The 19,194-nt window shown below is 51.0% G+C and overlaps 1 protein-coding gene across 14 annotated transcripts in view; it reads left to right on the top strand.

The window, feature by feature from the left end:
- Positions 1–19,194, top strand: part of AFDN (afadin, adherens junction formation factor) — a 134,847-nt gene that overhangs the window by 99,021 nt on the left and 16,632 nt on the right. For all 14 annotated transcript variants that reach the window (XM_057527535.1, XM_057527527.1, XM_057527525.1 and 11 more), the window contains 7 exons: positions 11,677–11,742; positions 11,930–12,003; positions 12,382–12,500; positions 13,926–14,120; positions 14,720–14,811; positions 15,143–15,328; positions 17,178–18,104. In XM_057527535.1, the coding sequence (XP_057383518.1) occupies positions 11,677–11,742; positions 11,930–12,003; positions 12,382–12,500; positions 13,926–14,120; positions 14,720–14,811; positions 15,143–15,328; positions 17,178–18,104 (1,659 nt within the window). The remainder of the gene's footprint in view (positions 1–11,676; positions 11,743–11,929; positions 12,004–12,381; positions 12,501–13,925; positions 14,121–14,719; positions 14,812–15,142; positions 15,329–17,177; positions 18,105–19,194) is intronic.

Below are 19,194 nucleotides of genomic sequence, written 5' to 3'. Positions count from 1 at the left end.
GGAAGTTACAGGCTGCAGACTGTTTTCCTCTTTGCTCACCGAGTCAGATGCCCATTTTCAGGGAAAAAAAAATTTATTAGGATAAAAATTACCCCACCACACTCCAGTATACAGAAAAAATGTAACCCCTGTATTTTCTGATTTTTACATGTATACATGTATATAAAAATCGTTATTTCAGATGCTTGTCTTACTTGAGATTTGAAATTCTCCTTATCTCTTCCAATACAAAGCTACCTGTTTTCTGTAGGTTTAAGTTGGATCTACTTAAGTGTCTCTGGGCCCTCCCCTCTGGCCCGAGTCCTGAGTGTAGCAGGCAGTGAGGCCCCGCGTGGGCTCCCCCCAGACCCCCTCTGGCTGGCCTCTGGGCTCGCCCAGCTGCCAGGCGTCGGTGGGCAGTTAGGACAAGGAGCCGGGCTGAGGGTCACCGTCCAGCCTTGTTCCCGTGCCCGCGGTTGCCGGTGAGAGGCGGGAGCAGGGGACGCCAGCCCCAGGGCTCCGTCGCCCCAAGCACGTGGCCGGGGTCGGGTGAAGAGCAGCCGCAGGAAACCCTCTCCCTGGCAGCGTAGTCGGGATCAGCGCAGGCCCTCTGAGGAGATGCTTCGTGCGCTGGCCCTCGGAGGGTGAGCCGTGAAGCCTGGTGGAGGGGCGGGCGCAGACTTCGCGGCCCCGGGGCCAGAGCGCGGAGGCGAGGGGAGCCCTTGGAGGTGACCCGAGAGGAGGCGAGACCGGACGCCGAGGAGCAGGGTCTGCAGGCCCCCCACGGGGCCCAGGCGGGCAGACACTGCTCGGCGGGCGTGTGGTCACAGCGGGAAAGCGGGCAGGGCAGTGGTCAGTGAGGCGTGTGGCCGGGTCCCCAGGAGACTGATTCCAAGAAGCCCAAGGGCTTGCTGCAGTTGCAGGCTTTAGAGGGAGTAGCCGCTGAAGGGCTCGCGTAAGACGTGGTGGGATCAGAGTGCAGTCCTGAGAGTTTATTGTTCCTGCCTTGGGGAGCGTGGTCCGAGGGGCTCAGAAGTGCAGCCAGGGGCTAGTGAGGGAGCTACGCCTGGTTTTGCAAGTGGCAGGAGTGTCCGCTCAGTGGGGGAAGGAGGTGGCAGCGGAGACGGAGGCCAGGCAGCCGCGGCAGCACGTTTACTCGTGGAGCAGTGTGGCGTCGCTGGGACCGACGCCCCTGCAGGCAGCCGGGCCCCGGCTCGTCCGCCGCTGCAGGGCTGCCAGCTTCTGGTGCATCTTGGGCGCGGATGTGTATTCGTTGAATGGCAGCTTTCACCTTGGTTGCTGAACTGGATGTAGTGAGTGGAAGAGAGAAACATCAGTGTATCCCGGGTCTGTCTTCAGCAGCTGGGCGTGTGGGAGTGTTGACTGAAGGTGGGGCTCCTGAAAAGGAGCACGTTGCGGCAGGGAGAGAATCGAGAGCTCAGTTTTGAGCGTGTTAGACTTGAGAGCTAGCAGGATGCCTGTTGAGCTAGACAAGCGAGCGCTATCGCATGCGTCGCTGGGTACCCGTGGGTGGAACTCGGAGGGAGGGTCGGAGGCATAGGGCTGCTCTAAGGGGGTAAGAGCATGCTCTAGCAGCCGGACGGCGTGCCGTTTTCAGGCATGGAAAAGTGTGGCAATGTCTGTTCTTAAAATGAGACACGACTCTAACAGTTCACCTGTGGACTCCGTGGCTTTTCCTCCAGCTGAGCTGTAGTCTCTTCGGTGCTCGCAAAGCAGTGTTGAGCAAGAGTGAACACGTCCTGTAATGGACACACGTTGCTGAAACAGCGCTCTGTGCTTGGTGCCCGGCTAGGTCTGTGTCAGCCCGCGTGACAGCGCAGGTGGCCTCGGGGGACTCCGAGGCCGTGCAGTGAGTGCGGGCAGCCGGGGTGCAGGGCCTCTGCTCGCAGAGCTCGGCGTCCTCCGTGGCGGGCGCCCGGGCTCAGACTGCCCCCCGCTCCACGCGTGCGGCCCGGGGCAGAGCGCTTCCCCCCCACACGCTCAGCGTGGCCGCACCTCGAGTCTGGGGAAAGGAGCCTGCAGGCCGCCGTGTTAAATTCTACCCCCGTCACCCTTGCTTGCGTCTGTGTGTTTTGGTCCTTTCTGTGAGCTGCTGTGGCCTTTGTGTTCGGCTCCGCTCTTCTTTACTTCTTCCTAATTAGCGTGTGGCCTCGCGGCCATGAGCCTGGGCAGGGTTCTGATGTCAGCCCGCCGACGCCCCTTCCAGGCCGCGGCTGTTTGATGGAATCCAGATGCCTTGGAACCGTTGTGCACCGTCCACTCTGTGAAACCCTGCCTTGGGGAAGTTTGGGGCGCTACTTCTCACTCAGCTGAGGGCCGGCACGGTGCTTCCTGTTTAACTTGGATTTTTAAAATAGAAACCGTTCCCTCCTTTTTATTTTTCTAGCTCTTTTTAAAGTTTAATAAAGTACAGAGTAAACGAAAATCTGAGCTTGCCCGGTTACGTAAGAGTCCGAGTTTGCATCGGTCTGGCTGGAGTTGCTCGGTGCCGTCCGGGTTGTGGCGTCCAGCTCAGCTTCGTGGTGGCGAGCCTCGAGAGGCCAGCTGTGTGCCGCTGTTGCCACCCGGGGAGGTGGACGGTTGTGTTTCAGCGGGAGAAGCTGGTGCGCCCGAGGGACCAAGATGTGGCTCTCTGTCGTCGGGAGAGCAGAGTCTGTGGTGAGTCTCTTCGGGGGCTGTGGTGGCCGTGGCTGGTCTCTTTAGAGGCTGCTTTCCCTCCACGGTAACGCGCTTCAGCCTGTCCGGGACTCGCTTGCCCGTGAAGCCGCCGTGTAGGGAGCTCGTAATTACATACCCAGATGTTGACTGCTCTGCAGCTCAGCACTGTGGATTCCTGAGGTTCGTGAAACTGTGTAAGGCTTCTATGTACTTTTTATACAAGAAAAAACCATTAATCTCCTCCTGCTGGTTACGGTACGGTGGAAGTTGCTTGAAATATTGGTAGCTGCTGCTGTAGAGTTTGCCAAGGACGTGCAGGAATATCCACGATGCAACTTCTTTTTGGCCGTTTTAGGTGCTTTTTACTGCAGGCTTTCTCCAAAACCTGTTTTTTCTAAAAGTGAACATACAAGTGACAATTTGAAAGGTACTTAGGATATTTTACTATTTTATTTAAAAATGAATGGTTAATTGAATCTTAGTTTGTGCTTTGACTATATACGGTTTTTAAGTTTTAAAATCTTACTTACTTAGCTTAAAACACAAAGTAAAATTCCTGTGCCTTAAAAAGGAGAGGATAAAAGCAGTGTTTATTGATAATATTGCCTTTTCACCACTTGAAAAGTGAGTTTGAACTACAAGTTTAGTCCTTTAAGGAATTTGAGACCCTCACCCTTGTGTTCCTTAGTGACTTTATTGAGACCAGGTGGGAAAGACCTAGTCAAAGAAGTGAGTCGGGAAATTCTCAGTTCCCTTTTAAGATCAATTCCAAAGTGTACCAGGTGACTGCAGTTTCTCCCGTGGACATGCCAGGAATAACTTTCCGTTAAGTTGTGCGAAACGACCGAGTGCCCTGCGTGGCTGTCGCTTGTGAATTTGGAAACAATGTTTTATATTTTTGTCCTAATCATAAATTATATAAAAGAACAGTGTTTTACCTCTACATTTACAGTAACGGCCTACGTGCAAACATCTTGGGTCGACCGAAATAACTGGATTCAATTACAATAATAAAATAATGTAATCGGAAGAGTCATGTTAACCCTCTAAAGCAGAGCCATCTTTTCACGCGGTGGTTGGTACACGTAGAGAACGGCGGTATTTGTAGGGTCCCCGGGTGGAGGGTTTGGCTGTGGAGGAGCCCAGCCTGGCGAGGCCCAGACAGCCCCGGGGCACCTGCCTGAGCCGTGCAGGGACCGACGGGTCACCTTCCTTGTCTCACTCTTGAGCTACAGACGCTCCGAGGCTCCCGGGGAAGCTGCCCCTTCGCCCTGGAGAACCCTCCTCGCACCCTGGGTCGTGCGCCCTCGCCTCCGGGCCCCGAGGCCTCCTGCAGCCCGTCTGTAGGGCCCAGTCCAGAATCGCTGTGGTTTGCTTCCTTTACTTTACGGAGAGTGAAGAGATAGATGACACGGTGTTGTTTGTTTGTGCTTTATGCAAACGGTAGACAGATGCGCAGAGCTGACCCTGGAGCCTCTCTGGCAGAAAGGGCGCTTACCCCGCGAGTGCCGTCCAGGCTGCTGGGGGGAGAGTGTCTCAGGCATGAGTTTGAAAACTGATTGTTTCAGAACTAAGGTAACTCCTACCAAAAAGAGAGAGCCTGACAATGTTTTTAAAACTCTAGTCTGAATTTTAGTAGTTTATGAATCAGAACTCTTGTCTGACTAGAACTAAAGCAGCTCCAAACACTGAGAAAGGGGCGGGTAGGCAGAGCATTGTACTGAATCTGCCTGATGAGTTTTAAATACTCCTGGCTCTCAGGTCAGCCCAGCCCACTGATTGTTTGAAAGCCTTTCGCCAGAGAGCAGGCTGTTTCCACGCCGGGAACAATAGGCTGAACTCAGGCTGCTGTGGCCGGCCAGTCTGTCTGCCTCCTGCTGCTGCCTTTTTTTTTTTTTTGGGGGGGGGGGGGATTGTGTTTTAATGATGTTTTTATGCTGTAACTCATATCACACTCCCACACTCACTCAGAAATTGCAGCTGGAATGTTTGAAGCGGGGTTGCTTCTGATTGAGTCTCTCTGAGCGGGAGGTGAGAGCACCTGTGCTTCAGCCTTTCCCAAGGTGCCTTAGAAGATTTAGAGCAAACAAGGTATTTGGGAGCAGCCTTTTCTAAACTTGTAGCCGGTTCTCATCGGATGCATAAGGCAGCTGACTGATAGGTGCGTGTTTCTTTCGGTTCTGGGGAAAGCGCAGTGTGGCTTCTGCTGTCTGTCCTTCTACTCGGGCATCATTTTTGTCAGCTGACCGCTGTTCTCTCGTGTACCTATTCTGCAGGTAAATTCCAGGTGTGGTGTTGCTTCACCCCCTTCAACCTCTGCCCTTTCCTTCTCTCCTCCTCCTCTCAGACTCCTTCTCCTCAAGCCTCCTTCTCTCCCTTTTAAGGGAAAGGAAAGCAGCTTCAAGATGCATTTTAAGGTTAAATACTGAGATCACACAGGAGTGACCTTTGTTATTTCACTTTAACTGCTTTTTTCAGGACTGAGGATCTAGCCCTCTGCCTTCTTTTGTGCCCCTGGCTGCTGTGTGTGGTCACCATTCTCTACCCGCCTGAAATTACGTTAAAGACCACAAATGCCAGACAGCAGCTCAAGTGCTGTACTGCGTGTGACTCTCCTCGGTGCCTCTGGAAGGGAAAATGTGGTTTTGATTTTTTAAAATGTACTTTTAATATTTAATTCCAAAGTCGTATCTAGTGAAATTCATAATTCCTGATGCCTTTGGAACATATAACTGCTTTCCAGAAGACAGTTTTTAAAAAGGAATTTGATTTGTCAGGTGAGGAATGGATAATTCCAAGTGGTTATGCTTATTGTGTTCATTTTAATTTTACAAATAACATGGACAAAAATACAATAATATCTTTTCAAATGCCGGTTTAGACAACTTTAGGCAAGTAATTCTTAAAATACTTTACTCTTTATATATTTACTTATTATACTGTGGTTCTCTTCTCATGGTTGGAAATCAGGACATATAATGTTAGCATATATATTGTGTTGCAGTTAGATCTTGTTTTTACCCAGTTATCTGCCTAATTATAGATTATTGCTAGTATCTTTGGTTACTAATAACATAGATATACTATGAGAAGCTTAGAGTTTTAGAGCAGTGCTGTCCGATAGAAATAGAGTACGTGGGCCGTGTAGGTGATTCAGAATTTTCTATTAGCTGCATTTACAAAAATAAACGAAACTGAAATTACCTTTAACAGTGTGTCTTCTGTTATGCGGTTATGGTTTCGTGTGGTCGTGTAAGTCGTTTGTGAGATAGTTCAGATTCTTCTTTTGCACGCTCAGTCTTTGAAGTCGGGTGCACTTCGCACTGAACTACACGTCTCGGTTTGCACGAGCTGCATCCCAGCGCTCAGCAGCCCCTGGGCCTCGTGGCTGTCCCGCCCGACACGCCTCACGTACCTTCACGAGTGAGCGTCTGGAAAGCTCCCTGCGTATGTTCCTCTCGTGGGCTTTTGGTCAGTGCTCAGGCAGCTCGTCTTTATATTCTTCTAATGACGGATGCGCTGCCTTGATACGTAGCAGCAAAAAGGTATGACTTGTGGACTCCGTTTTTATTTCTTAATTAGAAAAGTAGAATTACCATAAAATGAATTTTAACTTTGTGCATATGTAAATAAAAGAGGAACTTAATAGAATTTGTTTAGTAAGTTTTTTTAAAGTTCAGTCTTACTGGGCTAGTGTGTGCATTATTGTGTAGAAATAAGACATAAGAGGTTTAATATTTCTGGAATTAATAAATTTTGTTTTATTCATTTTTTTATCGTAGTCTATAACGTTTTTATTTTTATTCAGATGAAGTGGGGTGGGTGGCAGAGAGCTCTGCAATGTTAAGGAACGATTACGTCTTTCCCGCGAGCTGACCTGCTCCCAGTGTAGGTGGTAGCGGGCAGGGACCCACACAGCTCCCCAGCTCCCCAGTCACGGGGGCCGTTCCAGCCAGGGCTGCTTTGGCCAGATTGAGACCTTGGATCGCCTCAGCGTCGCTCAAAGATTGCGGTCTTTGGGGTGGAAAGTAACTATCCGTGTCGATTTCAGAGAGAGAGTTAGAAATTCCTTACAGTTCTTTCATCTCCAGGTGGTACATTCATCTTTGATTTTGTTTTTCTAAAATAGTTACCAGTGGAACTGTAATTTATCTGTAGAGCGGTTGCATTTACATATTTTTATGGCCAGTTTATAGCCGTGAGCTACCCACGAAGTACAGATAAGATTCAAATAAGGAGAGATGGGAGGGATCCAGCCTGGAAAGAGGGAAGGGCCTCCCCACAGAGACAGGCAGCCTGCAGAAGGGGACACGCTGACAGACATGCAGGCAGTGTGCTCTGTTAAGTAAGGCGTATTCACTAGGTAAATAGTGTGAGGTCGAGACCACATTTGGAAGATCCAAATGCCAACCAAAGTTTGGATACCTCTTAGAGCAGCGGTCCCCAACCTTTTTGGTACCAGGGACCGGTTTCGTGGCAGACAGTTTTTCCACGGACCGGGGCGGGGGCGGGGGGTGGGATTGGATCGGAGCAGTGGGGGGGTCCGGGGTAGAGGATCCGCTCACCTCCTGCTGTGCGGCCCGGCCGCTGGGGACCCCTGTCTTCGAATATTACTTATGTACCTCCCTACCCCCGAGAGTCTTTTTAAAAGATAATCTTTTTTCATGGTGCTTTGTTGATGACTTTTAATTAAAGTCAGTTTTTATGACCAACCTTCAGTAGAGCTTTTAGATGCTCGTGGTCTTTTGAATTGAGGTCTCTAATAATCACGACCTCTCGTTTCTTCCTTGTGACAAGGAAGCATAAATTGAACTTACTTGGAATTAAAAGGAGCGCTGTGACTTAGAATTTAGATAACTTCCCGTCATGCGAGACAGTAATGTCCATCAGTTCTTCAGCGCCGTGCCTTCCTCATCACCCGCTGCCTGGCAGTGGTGGATCCGAGTGTCACAGTCAGAAATGCTTGAGGTTTCTAACTTTTTACACCAGTAGTTCCGCAGTGCTATCAGTGTTATGTTGCCAGCTCACAGATAATGGACATATCAGCTGCTTCTTAGCCTGCTAACGTATTCATTCAGTAAGATTCTGGATTTCCCCAGAGAGGGTTTTTAAAATAAGGAGTTGACCCCGTTGTCGTAGCCTGACTGCAGGGATTTGGGAAGCGGCCCTGGCAGGGAGCTGGGGGAGGAGCTGCCTGTAACCGTCTGAGGGAACACAGGAAATCCCATGGGAACATGAGCGAGCAAGAGGTCACATCCTGCCTGGCCTTGGCAAGGTGAGTGGGCTGGCAGGTGGGCCTAGGGATCCGATGACAAAAGGATTTTGGCAGAGCCATTGCATCAGAAAGTCGTTTTGTGTGGTGAGAACAGCATAAATAAAAGCAAGGACCTGGCATCGGGGGTGGCAGGGGGGATGTGCAGGGCAATCAGGTGGGCGTGGTGTGCTTGAACTTGAACTTGGGCGCCCTGTGCAGGCGGCTTCTGCTCACTGACAGGTAGCTGGTGACCTGCTGGGTCAGGAGGGCTTTGTTGGAGACATGCGCTTCCGGAAGGGGAAGTTTCTAAGGCAGGTTGGATAGAGGGGGCCAGCGGGTCAGTCATAAGGAGAGTTTCCTCATTTTGCCAGAATTTTTCTGAAATTTATAATGTAAACTAATGCTTGTTTAAAGATGTGACTTCAATAAAAAAATTTTTTAAATGATGCTATCAAATATCTATTACAGGATTGGCTACTTGAATACTTAAACTTAGATTTATTAAATTTCATATTGCATATAATGCGTAATAAATTTTCTATTTAAAAACGTTAGGACTTTGGGTTATTTCAGTGCTACTCGCAGCTCATATGGAGTCTGCTGAATTTAAGCCTGTGTATTAGTTGTCTAAAATACAGAGCGGTTGTGAAATCCTAGAGCTCGGTGGTTACCCTCAGGTGTGTGATTACTGGTCTAAATGAAGAGGTTGAAGACGGGAAGTAGTAACGTAGTGAAGCTACAGTTTATCGTGGATGTGCGGCCAGGGCATCTTCCTGGAGGGAAAGCTGTGACTAACAGAGGCCCTGACGGATATGCGGCGAAAAGCGCGTTTGCGAGTTCTTGGTTTATCAGGAGGAAGCAGAACAGTATTTTCGTGGTTTTCTTATACATTCTATTTTGTGACTTTAAAAAGATTAAAGTTTTCTTATCACGGTTTGTCTAAATAAATGAGATTTTTTTTCTTTATTAATAATAATCCTTCATACCAGAAATGGGGAGGAGGGCTTGATTTATTGTTTTAAAATATCCAAATATGTATTTGGTATTTTGTTTACATCAGTTACTAAAAATACTGTCTTACGGGTATTACTGCTAGAGATTTCTTTTGTCAAAGGTAGTGGTGATTGACTATCTTATTAAAAGTACAATTTTTATTATCTAAATTACAAGGACAGTATCGCATTCCCAAAAAATAATACTTGTGAAAATGTAGTGTGTCCATTCACACTAAAATCTGGGATTCTGAAGTTTAGAAGCATTGCTTTCGCATCAGTCAAACAGAGAGCAGAAGAAAAAAGTAACTATGCTTTTAGAACCTTTCCAAAAAAATCTGGCCTAGTTACAAGGAAATGATCACGCAGCGTTTGCAGAAAAAGATAAAGAGGGATTTTCAGTACCCCGGTCAGAAATATTATTTGACAACCGCAAAGAAAACTCCTCTAGAATATAAGCTCCTTTGGGGGAGGGGACGTGGGGAGGTGTCTGTCTTGTTCATTCACGTACGCAGAGAGCTTAGGGCGGTACAGGCAGGCAGTGACCATTTGCGGAATGAACGCAGTTGTTATTCAAACAGCCCAACTAGGTAATTCATCATAGATTACATCAAAGTATAGAATATTATTTGAAGGAGTCATTTAATCAGGTAATAAAGGAGGCGTGCCCACTTTAACAAATGGGGCAGCGGGGCTGCCCTAGAAGTAGTGTCCCACGGAGTGTCTTAGTCTTCAGGTTCAAGGAAACCATATTGGCATAAGGGAAGTCAGGTGAAAGCTGTATTTATTGCTTTTTTGCTAAGTAATAGGCTAAAATTCAGAAAGTTCCCGTTTATTGAGTGATTATATATACATATATGTACACACACACGTGTGTGTGTGAAATTTCAAATGTGCCCAAAAAAGTACAGTATTTCCCCAGTATCCCAGTAATTTTGTACGTGAGGCAGAAGGGCCAGCTGAGTCCTCGGGGTGTGTGGTTGGGTGTCTGGACCGGGCAGGAGACGTGTAATGAGGCAGGGTGGGTGGATGTCGACGTACAGATAGACAGACAGAAAGAGACGGAGAGGGGTCTTGAGGGGAACAGTCGGGAAACCTCAGCCAGAGGGTCAGGAGCTGCTGAGGAGAATTCGGATTTTACTTACCTTGTGTAGAGCTTTTCTAAACTCAGCTCCCAGGGAATGTAACCCCAGGAAACCTGGAGTGGAGCTGTTGCGCTGAGGCAATGTGTATGGTCTTCAGAAGGAGGTCAGCGGTAGGTGCTTCTAGGCTCACAGAACGGCACCTCTGCCGGGTTTCCCCTGAGGCGGGAGCAGGGCGACGACTAGCAGTGCTGGTGGGTCGACTGTCCTCTTTAAACCTGTTCTGGTAACTAAAGGGAAAAATGCGTTTTCAAGTGGAAGTTTGGGAGTTCCAGAGTGTTGTAGAAAATTGGTGTCAGTTAAGTCATTTGTTGAACTGTCTTTATACCGTTCTGTGATACCTTGTATTTTTGCTTTTGTGATACAGTATTTCATAAGTACTGAGGTTCGAGCCGAGAAATATGTTCTCAGTTGCAGAATATTGGTAGTGACATACAAATGACGTTTCATACGTATGAATGCTTCCTTTTGTGGCCCTCATAAATTATCTAAAAGTTTGATGTTACATTGTAGTTGTAACGTCCAAATAGAACACGGGCGATTCTGTAAGGCAATTGTATCTGTTTCTTACATCCGCCTCACGGAGGTTCCTTGCCCGTCCGTGATGTAACATGCAATGAAACTAGCGTGCGCGCGCGTGCTGCGTGGGCTGGTGCTTGTAGCTTCAGGACTTCCTTAGGGTTACAATGCGTGATCCATTAACTGCGGCAATGTAGGGTATTTTCTGCATAATTGTCTCTACCTAAGTCCCTCTTCTTGTTTGCCACAAGAAGGTTTTTCTTGTTTTAGATTTTAAACTATATGTGTGTAAAGAATAAGGGTGTAAGGGGAGGTGGGTAAGTTTTGGAATGCAGAAACCCGCTGGTGAGCTGCTTTTCGTATTCAGGCGAGTAGTAGCGCTTTCTGTGAGCGTGGCCCATGTACACCTGTGCTGTCAGGACTCATCTCTGCCTTCAGGACTGCAGGTCGGTCGTGGTCGCCTCACCAGCTGACTGGTAATTGACTGATTTTTCAGGAGTAGTTTTTCCTAATTTGGAAAGACAAAGTAGGTGCATTTCCTGTTAGTTTCTTTATATTTACCGGAGTGTTAATTCTATTAGTATAGTTTTTGCAATTCTAATTTTTTTTTTTTTTAATGAATGTCAAGATGGGTATATGGACCCATCACTGCTTCGCTTCTTAATCCCAGTTTCTTTTTTTTTATTTATTTATTTATTTATTTATTTATTTATTTATTTATGGCTGTGTTGGGTCTTCGTTTCTGTGCGAGGGGTTTCTCCAGTTGCGGCAAGTGGGGTCCACTCTTCATCGCGGTGCGCGGGCCTCTCATTATCGCGGCCTCTCTTGTTGCGGAGCACAGGCTCCAGACGCGCAGGCTCAGCAATCGTGGCTCACGGGCCCAGTTGCTCCGCGGCATGTGGGATCTTCCCAGACCAGGGCTCGAACCCGTGTCCCCTGCATTGGCAGGCAGATTCTCAACCACTGCGCCACCAGGGAAGCCCTGCAATTCTAATTTTCATGTAAAAACAAGAGCTAAGACTTTTCTTGCAGTAATCTATATGCATGTTTTATTTTTACGTTTCTTACTGTGTATTTTCAGTGCGGTGTTTTCCACCTTGTTTTTGTTTAGGGTGCTGGTCAAGACAAACTTGGAATCTACGTCAAGTCTGTTGTAAAAGGAGGTGCTGCTGATGTGGTGGGTATGACTCTTAGAGCGGCCAGCTCTCAGCGCGCCGTGTGTTTAACAAACGACAGGCGGTGTTGTGGATGCTTTAGCGTGTGGAAAACCCAAGTCTGAGCGTACTTATCGTTGGCTTCCTCTCCCCTCTCCCCCTGCCGTCCCCCCGCCGCGTCCTGTCCACATGCCTTCCGGGTGTGTCCAGGACGGGCGGCTGGCTGCAGGTGACCAGCTCCTCAGTGTGGACGGACGCAGTCTGGTAGGACTCTCGCAAGAAAGGTATCGTTTATTTATTTGTTTAAAGCTTCAGAAGAGCACTTTTTAGGGATGTTTCATATTAAATTTTGGAATTGGCAGACGAAAAACCATGCTAAAAACTATGCCCTTCCTCTCTAAGTGTAAAAGTCTTGGTGTACATGAAAATTATGTATTTTAGTCTGAATACATTTCTTTGACTCTTACTTAGCACTTGTTGAAATTTCTGGAAATCATCTACTGTTCTTATTGATAATCAGAGGGAGGGAGTCTGTCAGAACTTGACTCAGGCTGGCGGGTGAGGCCGGCGGGCGTGTTGGCCTCGCTCTGTCCACAGGCTGCCGTGGTGACAGGACAGGTGCCTGAATCACTTCTCTTACAGCTGTGATGCTCTCTTCCCAGGGCAGCAGAACTGATGACAAGGACAAGCTCCGTGGTGACGCTGGAAGTAGCAAAGCAAGGAGCCATTTATCACGGTCTCGCTACCCTGCTCAATCAGCCGTCCCCCATGATGCAGAGAAGTAAGGACTGGGGGGCGGGGGGCGCTGCCGCCTCCATCGACTGCTGCCTGTCGTGGCTCATGCTTACCGATCAGCCGCCGTGTGCCAGGCTTTTCCCAGTCGTGGCCTCTTCTAATACTCTGGAATAGGCCCTGTTGTCGTTACTACCCTGGCTTTAAAGAAGGACGCGAGGCTGAGCGCGGTGCCCGGGATTACTAGATCATGGGCTGCTGGGGCCAGTCGCGCTACGGTGGTGGTAGTTTATTAGGGCCCCCCCCCCAAGAGCCACTGACGACGTGCACACGCCTGGTGACTGCAGGGGACCCCACATGTTCCACATGCCAGCACTTGGGGCACTTGGTCGGTAGTAAGTGGAGGAATGACTTTTCATCTTTGACAGACAAACAGACACGGGATGTAAAGCCGTCAGAGAACGAGTAGAATTCTCTCCCGAAGGAATGTTTACACGCGTGTGTATGAATAGTTGTTTCAGTCTTGCATGCCCTGAGATAGGGCATGATTGTTGTGTAGAGAGTTCACTTTAACTAAAAAGATCAGTTTTTGAATAAATAATTTGTTGGTGGGAACCACAGTTTTTGTAGGTACATCAAAAACCTCAGAATAAAATCAATATAAATGTGGGGCTTTGTAAAGAATTAGTTGAGAAACCAGGGGAAAACCATTATGATTCCCATTGTCTGTTAAATCACCACATACTTTGCATGTCCTTGGCTGGCTGTGTGCATCCCCAGAGCCGGTGCCCTGGGCGAGCCCAGAGCCCATGCCTAATAGTGACTGCAGCTGAAGCACTGAGAGCCTGGACCAGGCAAACACAAGGCCTTCACACAGCACTGTGTTTTTGCTTTTTTCATGACATGATACTTAACATCTTGGTTGTCTAATGTCTTAGTTTATAGTCATTTGAAAGAAGCAAACTAGATGATGAGTTTAGGACCAACGAGGGAAACTGTTGGAATAAATAATAGGTCAGGGCCATCGAGCGAAAGGACAGGAAAGCTAAAAAGTAAGGAGTGAGTAATCACGGCAGTGACAGCGGTTCACGATGAGGACAACAGCCCTGAGTGATGAAAGGAGTTAATGCACATTTTTAAAAGTGAGGGAAGTGTATTTATGTTGCAGCCAAAGAAGTCACTTTAACAGTAATCCTGTTATCTAAAGCAGGTAAGCTTGTGAGAAAATGAGCTTTGAAAGAGTAGTGTTTTTCTCATCAGTGACCCTTAAACGTTGCTTTCTTTGAAAACTTCCTAGAGATTCTTTAGAAAGATTTTACTTTTATATAAAAGTCACCTCATTTCTTCTGGTAAAAACAGATTCTTACTTGTGGAATTTTAAATATTTGTAGATTCACCTTTCCTTTAAAACTAAACAGTGTTTAAGATAAGATCTTGAACAAAGGAACAGATCTTGAAGGTGTTTTGATTTCAGTTTCAGATCGTCGTGGATCAGGTAAACCCCGACCAAAGAGTGAAGGTTTTGAGCTCTATAATAATTCAGCTCAAAACGGGTCCCCGGAGAGCCCTCAGATGCCTTGGGCAGAATACAGTGAACCAAAGAAATTGCCCGGCGACGACAGGCTGATGAAGAACAGGGCTGACCACCGCTCCAGCCCCAACGTCGCAAGTAAGAGGAGCCTCGCGGCCCTTCTCCCGTCGAGGCACGCACCCCCCCCCGTCCGCCTGCCCACCCCCCGGCACGTGCCTGCTCACAGCCAGAGGGAGGAGGGTGCCCCGGGTTTGCTGCGCATTAAAAGAACATTATTACCTGCGTAGATAAGCTAACTGGGATGTGTTTTTCATGAAAGATGCTACAGCTAAGGTTCTAACAGGAGATAAAAACTAGCCCGGGAACTTTGATTCCTGGACGCTCTGGGCAGGTACACTGATGAGGAAGAGCGCAGGTTGGTGGATGCCCCGCGGGGCAGCAGACGGTCTTTATGGTGTTAAAGGGTTGTCAGCAGGAAGCAGCAGCGGTAGGAGACATGCCCCAGATACCAGGTTCGCACGTACAGCTTCGTGGCTCCGGGCTCTTGATGATTCAGGAGGCGGGAGTGGGCGAGGTGAGCCCTCACCTCCACGCGCTTGTTTCTGTGTCCGTGCTCGACACCTCGCTGGCGGCGTGAACGTGCCTGGCGCGAGGTTACTGCCCGTAAAGAGCTCTCACGATGTTACGTCGGGCTTGTTTGTTTAATATTAGCTTTCTTTCCTGTTTTCTACCAACAGAGGAGCCCCCTAGTCCCGGCGGGAAAGGCGCCTATGCCTCTGGGACAGCGGCCAAGATAACGTCCGTCTCCACTGGAAACCTCTGCGCTGAGGTCTGAGACGTGAGCACACAGATGCTCCGACAGCAGACCCTTGGGTTCCCCCAGGGGCCTGAGTTATCTAGGAAAATGTTCTCATTGTTTCTGGTTCCTGAGTGTTTGGGTTTTGAATTTTTAATATAATGGGTAAATGAGCTTTAAATTAGTAAGTCGGGGCAAAATAAAATGTTTTTTAATTATTCTCAGTACAGGATCGAACACTTTAAATTTTTAACACCGTTTTTAAAATACGCGGATCCTACTTTAAAAGAGGTCATTGGAAATTAGGTCAGTCTGTGGTACAGACTGCGGAAAGCTCAGCTTCCTTCCCTCTCCCCATCTGCAGGAGCTGACCCCTCCGCCCCGACCCGAGGCCTACCCCATCCCGACGCAGACCTACACCAGGGAGTACTTCACCTTCCCGGCCTCCAAGTCCCAGGACCGCACGGCTCCGCCTCAGGACCAGTGGCCCCGTTACGAGGAGAAGCCCCACGTGCACACGGACAGCAGCCACTCCAGTACTGCAGCCCAGGTGAGGGGGGGGCTTCCGGCGCGTCCTGGGCCCTCAAGGGGACCAGCCTGCGGGAGGACGGAGGGGCTTCCGAGGCACAGGTGACACGTTCTGTAGAGCTGCACTGCTCCTGTTCCTGCTTCTCTCATGGGTTTTGGGGTCACCTGAGGAAAAGCGGGCATAGGAGAGACTATTGAGCGTGAAAGGCGGTTCTCTGCTCTCTTACTGAAGGCTAACTAGGGTCTGTAGGCGAGGCTCACTGATCCTGGAGAGCGAGCAGGGTAGGGGGGGGAAGCAGGAGGCGTCCCCGGCACTCGGCGCGCATCGGCGGCTGTTCCACGCCCCGGGAAAGCTGAGACGGCCGTGGTTCCGCCCGTGAAGCTGAAGCTGGGGTGGGATGCTCACCTAGACCGTAATTACGTGAGCTGGGTTCTGAGCTGAGCCCGGAGGGTAAGAGGCCCGAGGAGGGTCGTCTCTGCAGGGGCAGCGTGAGCGAGGCGGGGAGGACCCCCGTCTGATGGCCCTGGGCACGAGTCGCCTGGCGTGTTCTGTTCGCCCTTAGGCAGACCTCCTTCCGTGCGTGGAGGTACGGGGGTTGGACAGCACCAGGAACCTGCGTGCCTACGGCCTGTGCGTGCTGTTTGCCTCTGCCTCACAGCGTGGGTAATAAGCACCGGAGGAGGGCCAGGGAGTTGAAGGGTCACTTGCGTGGATGTTGAAATGACTGAGAATTTGACAGGACTTACCGGGGGGGGGGGCGGTGAGTGGGCACCAGCAGCGAAGTGAAGTCTTCGAGGAAAGCGAAGGATGACTCGGTTATCACTGGACTCCGAGGGTTAGCAGGCGTGTAGTCTGGATGCACGAACTGCAAAGCTTTGTGCTCGAGAAGCACCTTCCACGCGTAGCCGGCAGTCTAGTCGTGCTTCTACGTGGGCTGTAGGTCGTGCGCCCAGTCGTCAGAAGGCTGTGCTTCTGCACACACAGCAGCAAAGCTGGAGAAAATGTTGGAAGTAAGTGTTCCATTTTTCTATCAGGCTGCTGGTTTTTCAAGTGATATATTTCATTTTTTTTGTTCTTGGTGTGCCTTTTGAGAAAAGGGAAATAGTTTATTTTCCAGATCTGTGTCTTCCATTTCTACTCACTAGGGCTGGAAAAAAAGCTGTTTGGCTGGGACATCGTAGCAGATCATTTTCTGTCACATCATGCTATTTTCAGACATGCCCCTTCCACGCGCAAGACTAGCCTCGGAGGCAGGCGTACTCACTGTCTCGTACACGTGCAGCGGGTGTGTCCCGCAGGTTACCCCGCCGCCTTTCTGAGACTCGGGTACAGGCTCGTTCCCCGTCGCCGCGCCCCGCTCTGTCTACGTGCTCCTGGGCCCGCGGTCAGCTGGCGGGACTCAGAAAGTCGCGGATGGATCCCGTGGCCAGGATTTGATACTTAGTCTGAATGCTAATTAGAATTGTACTGCAGAGAAGTAGTTCTTGTCGCTCTTCACGACACCGGACTGAGCACATTCCTCTGCTCAACGTCAGCCCGTGTCCGGCACCGCAGCGCAGACGCCCGTGAGGCCCCAGAGCGAGGACGGTGCTGGACGTGGAGCGCCCGAGCCTCCGTGCATTTCGCTGTCTGGCCATGGATGCGGGGAGGACGCGCCGCTTTCCCTTTTCCCCTTTAGCTTTGTACAGAACAGACGTCCTCTGGGAAAGCGCTGCCGCGGGAGTGGCGCTGGCTGCGGGCAGCCTCAGCCCGTCCTGTACGCTCACCGCACGCTTTCCCTAACGCTCCTTTCTTCCGGAGCTGAACTGTTTACTTTCAGGGACTTCTGCCGGTGGCTGAAACATAACGGTTTCCCGTTTTCGTTTTCCAGCGTGTGACCCGGTCCCAGGAGGAACTCCGGGAGGATGTCGGGTGCCACCTGGAGCGGCAGAGGGTGGGGGCGGCGATGGAGCGCAGGTCTGACGGCGGCGACGCGTGGCTCAACCAGGGCTCCTCGCTGGGCTCCAGCACGTCCAGCCAGGAGCACCTGGGCCCCCCGTCCAAGGCGGGCACCCCCGCGTCCACGCTCACCAAGAGCGGCCCTGGGCGCTGGAAGACCCCAGCCGCCTCGACGCCGGTGCGGACCGAGCCGCCCCCCGGGCACTACGGCGACGGGGACGGAGTCCCCTTGGACTCGCCCCTCGCGCCCCCACCCAGCGGCGCCCAGGTGGCCGCCGAGCGGAAGAAGCGGGAGGAGCAGCAGCGCTGGTACGAGAAGGAAAAGGCGCGGCTGGAGGAGGAGCGCGAGCGCCGGCGGCGGGAGCAGGAGCGCAGGCTGGGCCAGCTGCGGGCGCAGGCGCCGCCCCCCGGGCCCCCGCCCCCCGGGCCGCCCTCGCCCGCCGCTCCGCCCGCGCCCGCCCGCGGCCCGGACACCGTCATCCGGGAGCTGCAGCCCCAGCAGCAGCCGCGCACCATCGAGCGCCGGGACCTGCAGTACATCACGGTCAGCAGGGAGGAGCTGGCCTCGGGGGACAGCCTGTCGCCCGACCCCTGGAAGCGGGACGCGCGGGAGAAGCTGGAGAAGCAGCAGCAGCTGCACATCGTGGACCTGCTGAGCCGCGAGATCCAGGAGCTGCAGGGCAAGGCCGAGCGCTCGGCCGAGGAGAGCGACCGCCTGCGCAAGCTCATGCTGGAGTGGCAGTTCCAGAAGCGGCTGCAGGAGTCCAAGCAGAAGGACGAGGACGACGAGGAGGAGGAGGACGACGACGTGGACACCGTGCTGCTCATGCAGCGCCTGGAGGCCGAGCGCAGAGCGCGGGTAACGGGCCGGGCGGGCGGCGGGCGGGCACGCGGGCGCGGGCTCCCGGCCTCCCGGCCTCCGCGGGGCGTGGGCGTGGCCGGAGCTGCTGTCCTGCGGCGCGGGGCCCGATGCTCTGGGCGTGCGCGCTGAGAGGCGCCCCCTGGCTGCGGCCGGCTGGCTGGCGCGTGGGTGGGGAAGACGCGTTAATAACCCGTGATCGCCGTGATCAGGGGTTGGCAACGTGTCTTTCATCGGCCGCAGAGTAAACGTCTCTCACGCTCTGGGGGCCGGACCGGCTGTTCACTGCCCCGCTCTGCCGCCGTCGACGGCACAGGGAGGCAGGCGTGCTGTGCCCTGAAGCTTCATGCCGGGACGGGCGGCCCCTGGTCTCCATGGTCCGTGCTCCCCGGGGGTAGCAGAGGGGCGGTTCACAGCTGCAGGGTCAGGTCCGACGTCACGGCCCACATAGGCGGAGACTCTGAGTGTTATTAAAGTGCTGAGCAATTCTATTTCAGTGGTAGCTTAAAGAGAGTGAGAACTTAAGATTTTATTCATGGTTCTCCATGTTATAAAAATAACTTCTATTCCTTTTGTGTCAAGTCAGAGAAGAAAATTTAAATTTATATTAGGTTAACGCAGTCGCTTGTTAAAATGCCACGTCTGAGATTCTCTGTTACCCTGTGTATCAGGAGAGTTGTCGACAGAGAAGCACTTACTGGTATTAATTTGCAGCGAGTGCTAGGGACCATTTTACGTTAATGCACTTTAGTGATTTTTTTTTTCCCCAGATATAATGCAGTATTCTGAGAAAAGACCGCAAAGGGCATGTCCTTCTTGTCTTTTGGATTTTGTTTCTAATTCCACCTCTGATGCCATCTGTACTGGAGACCTCAACCAAGGGTCTCCTGTCCCATCAGACCCTTGAATCTTTCCAGCTCAGGATGAAATTCAATCCTAGACCCTCGGCAGTGAGTGCCTTGAGCCGGCACTGTGATGCCTTTTCACTTTGCTTTGTGAATTATTTTCCTGGAATGTCACTGCACACACTTCTTGTTAGCTACGTGTTCTCAAGCAGACGTATATGTAACTTGGTCCAAAATTCAGCTGG

This window comes from Balaenoptera acutorostrata, chromosome 14 (genome assembly GCF_949987535.1).
Source record: "Balaenoptera acutorostrata chromosome 14, mBalAcu1.1, whole genome shotgun sequence".
Lineage (NCBI taxonomy): Eukaryota > Metazoa > Chordata > Mammalia > Artiodactyla > Balaenopteridae > Balaenoptera > Balaenoptera acutorostrata.
This window is presented reverse-complemented; position numbering and strand designations above follow the sequence as displayed.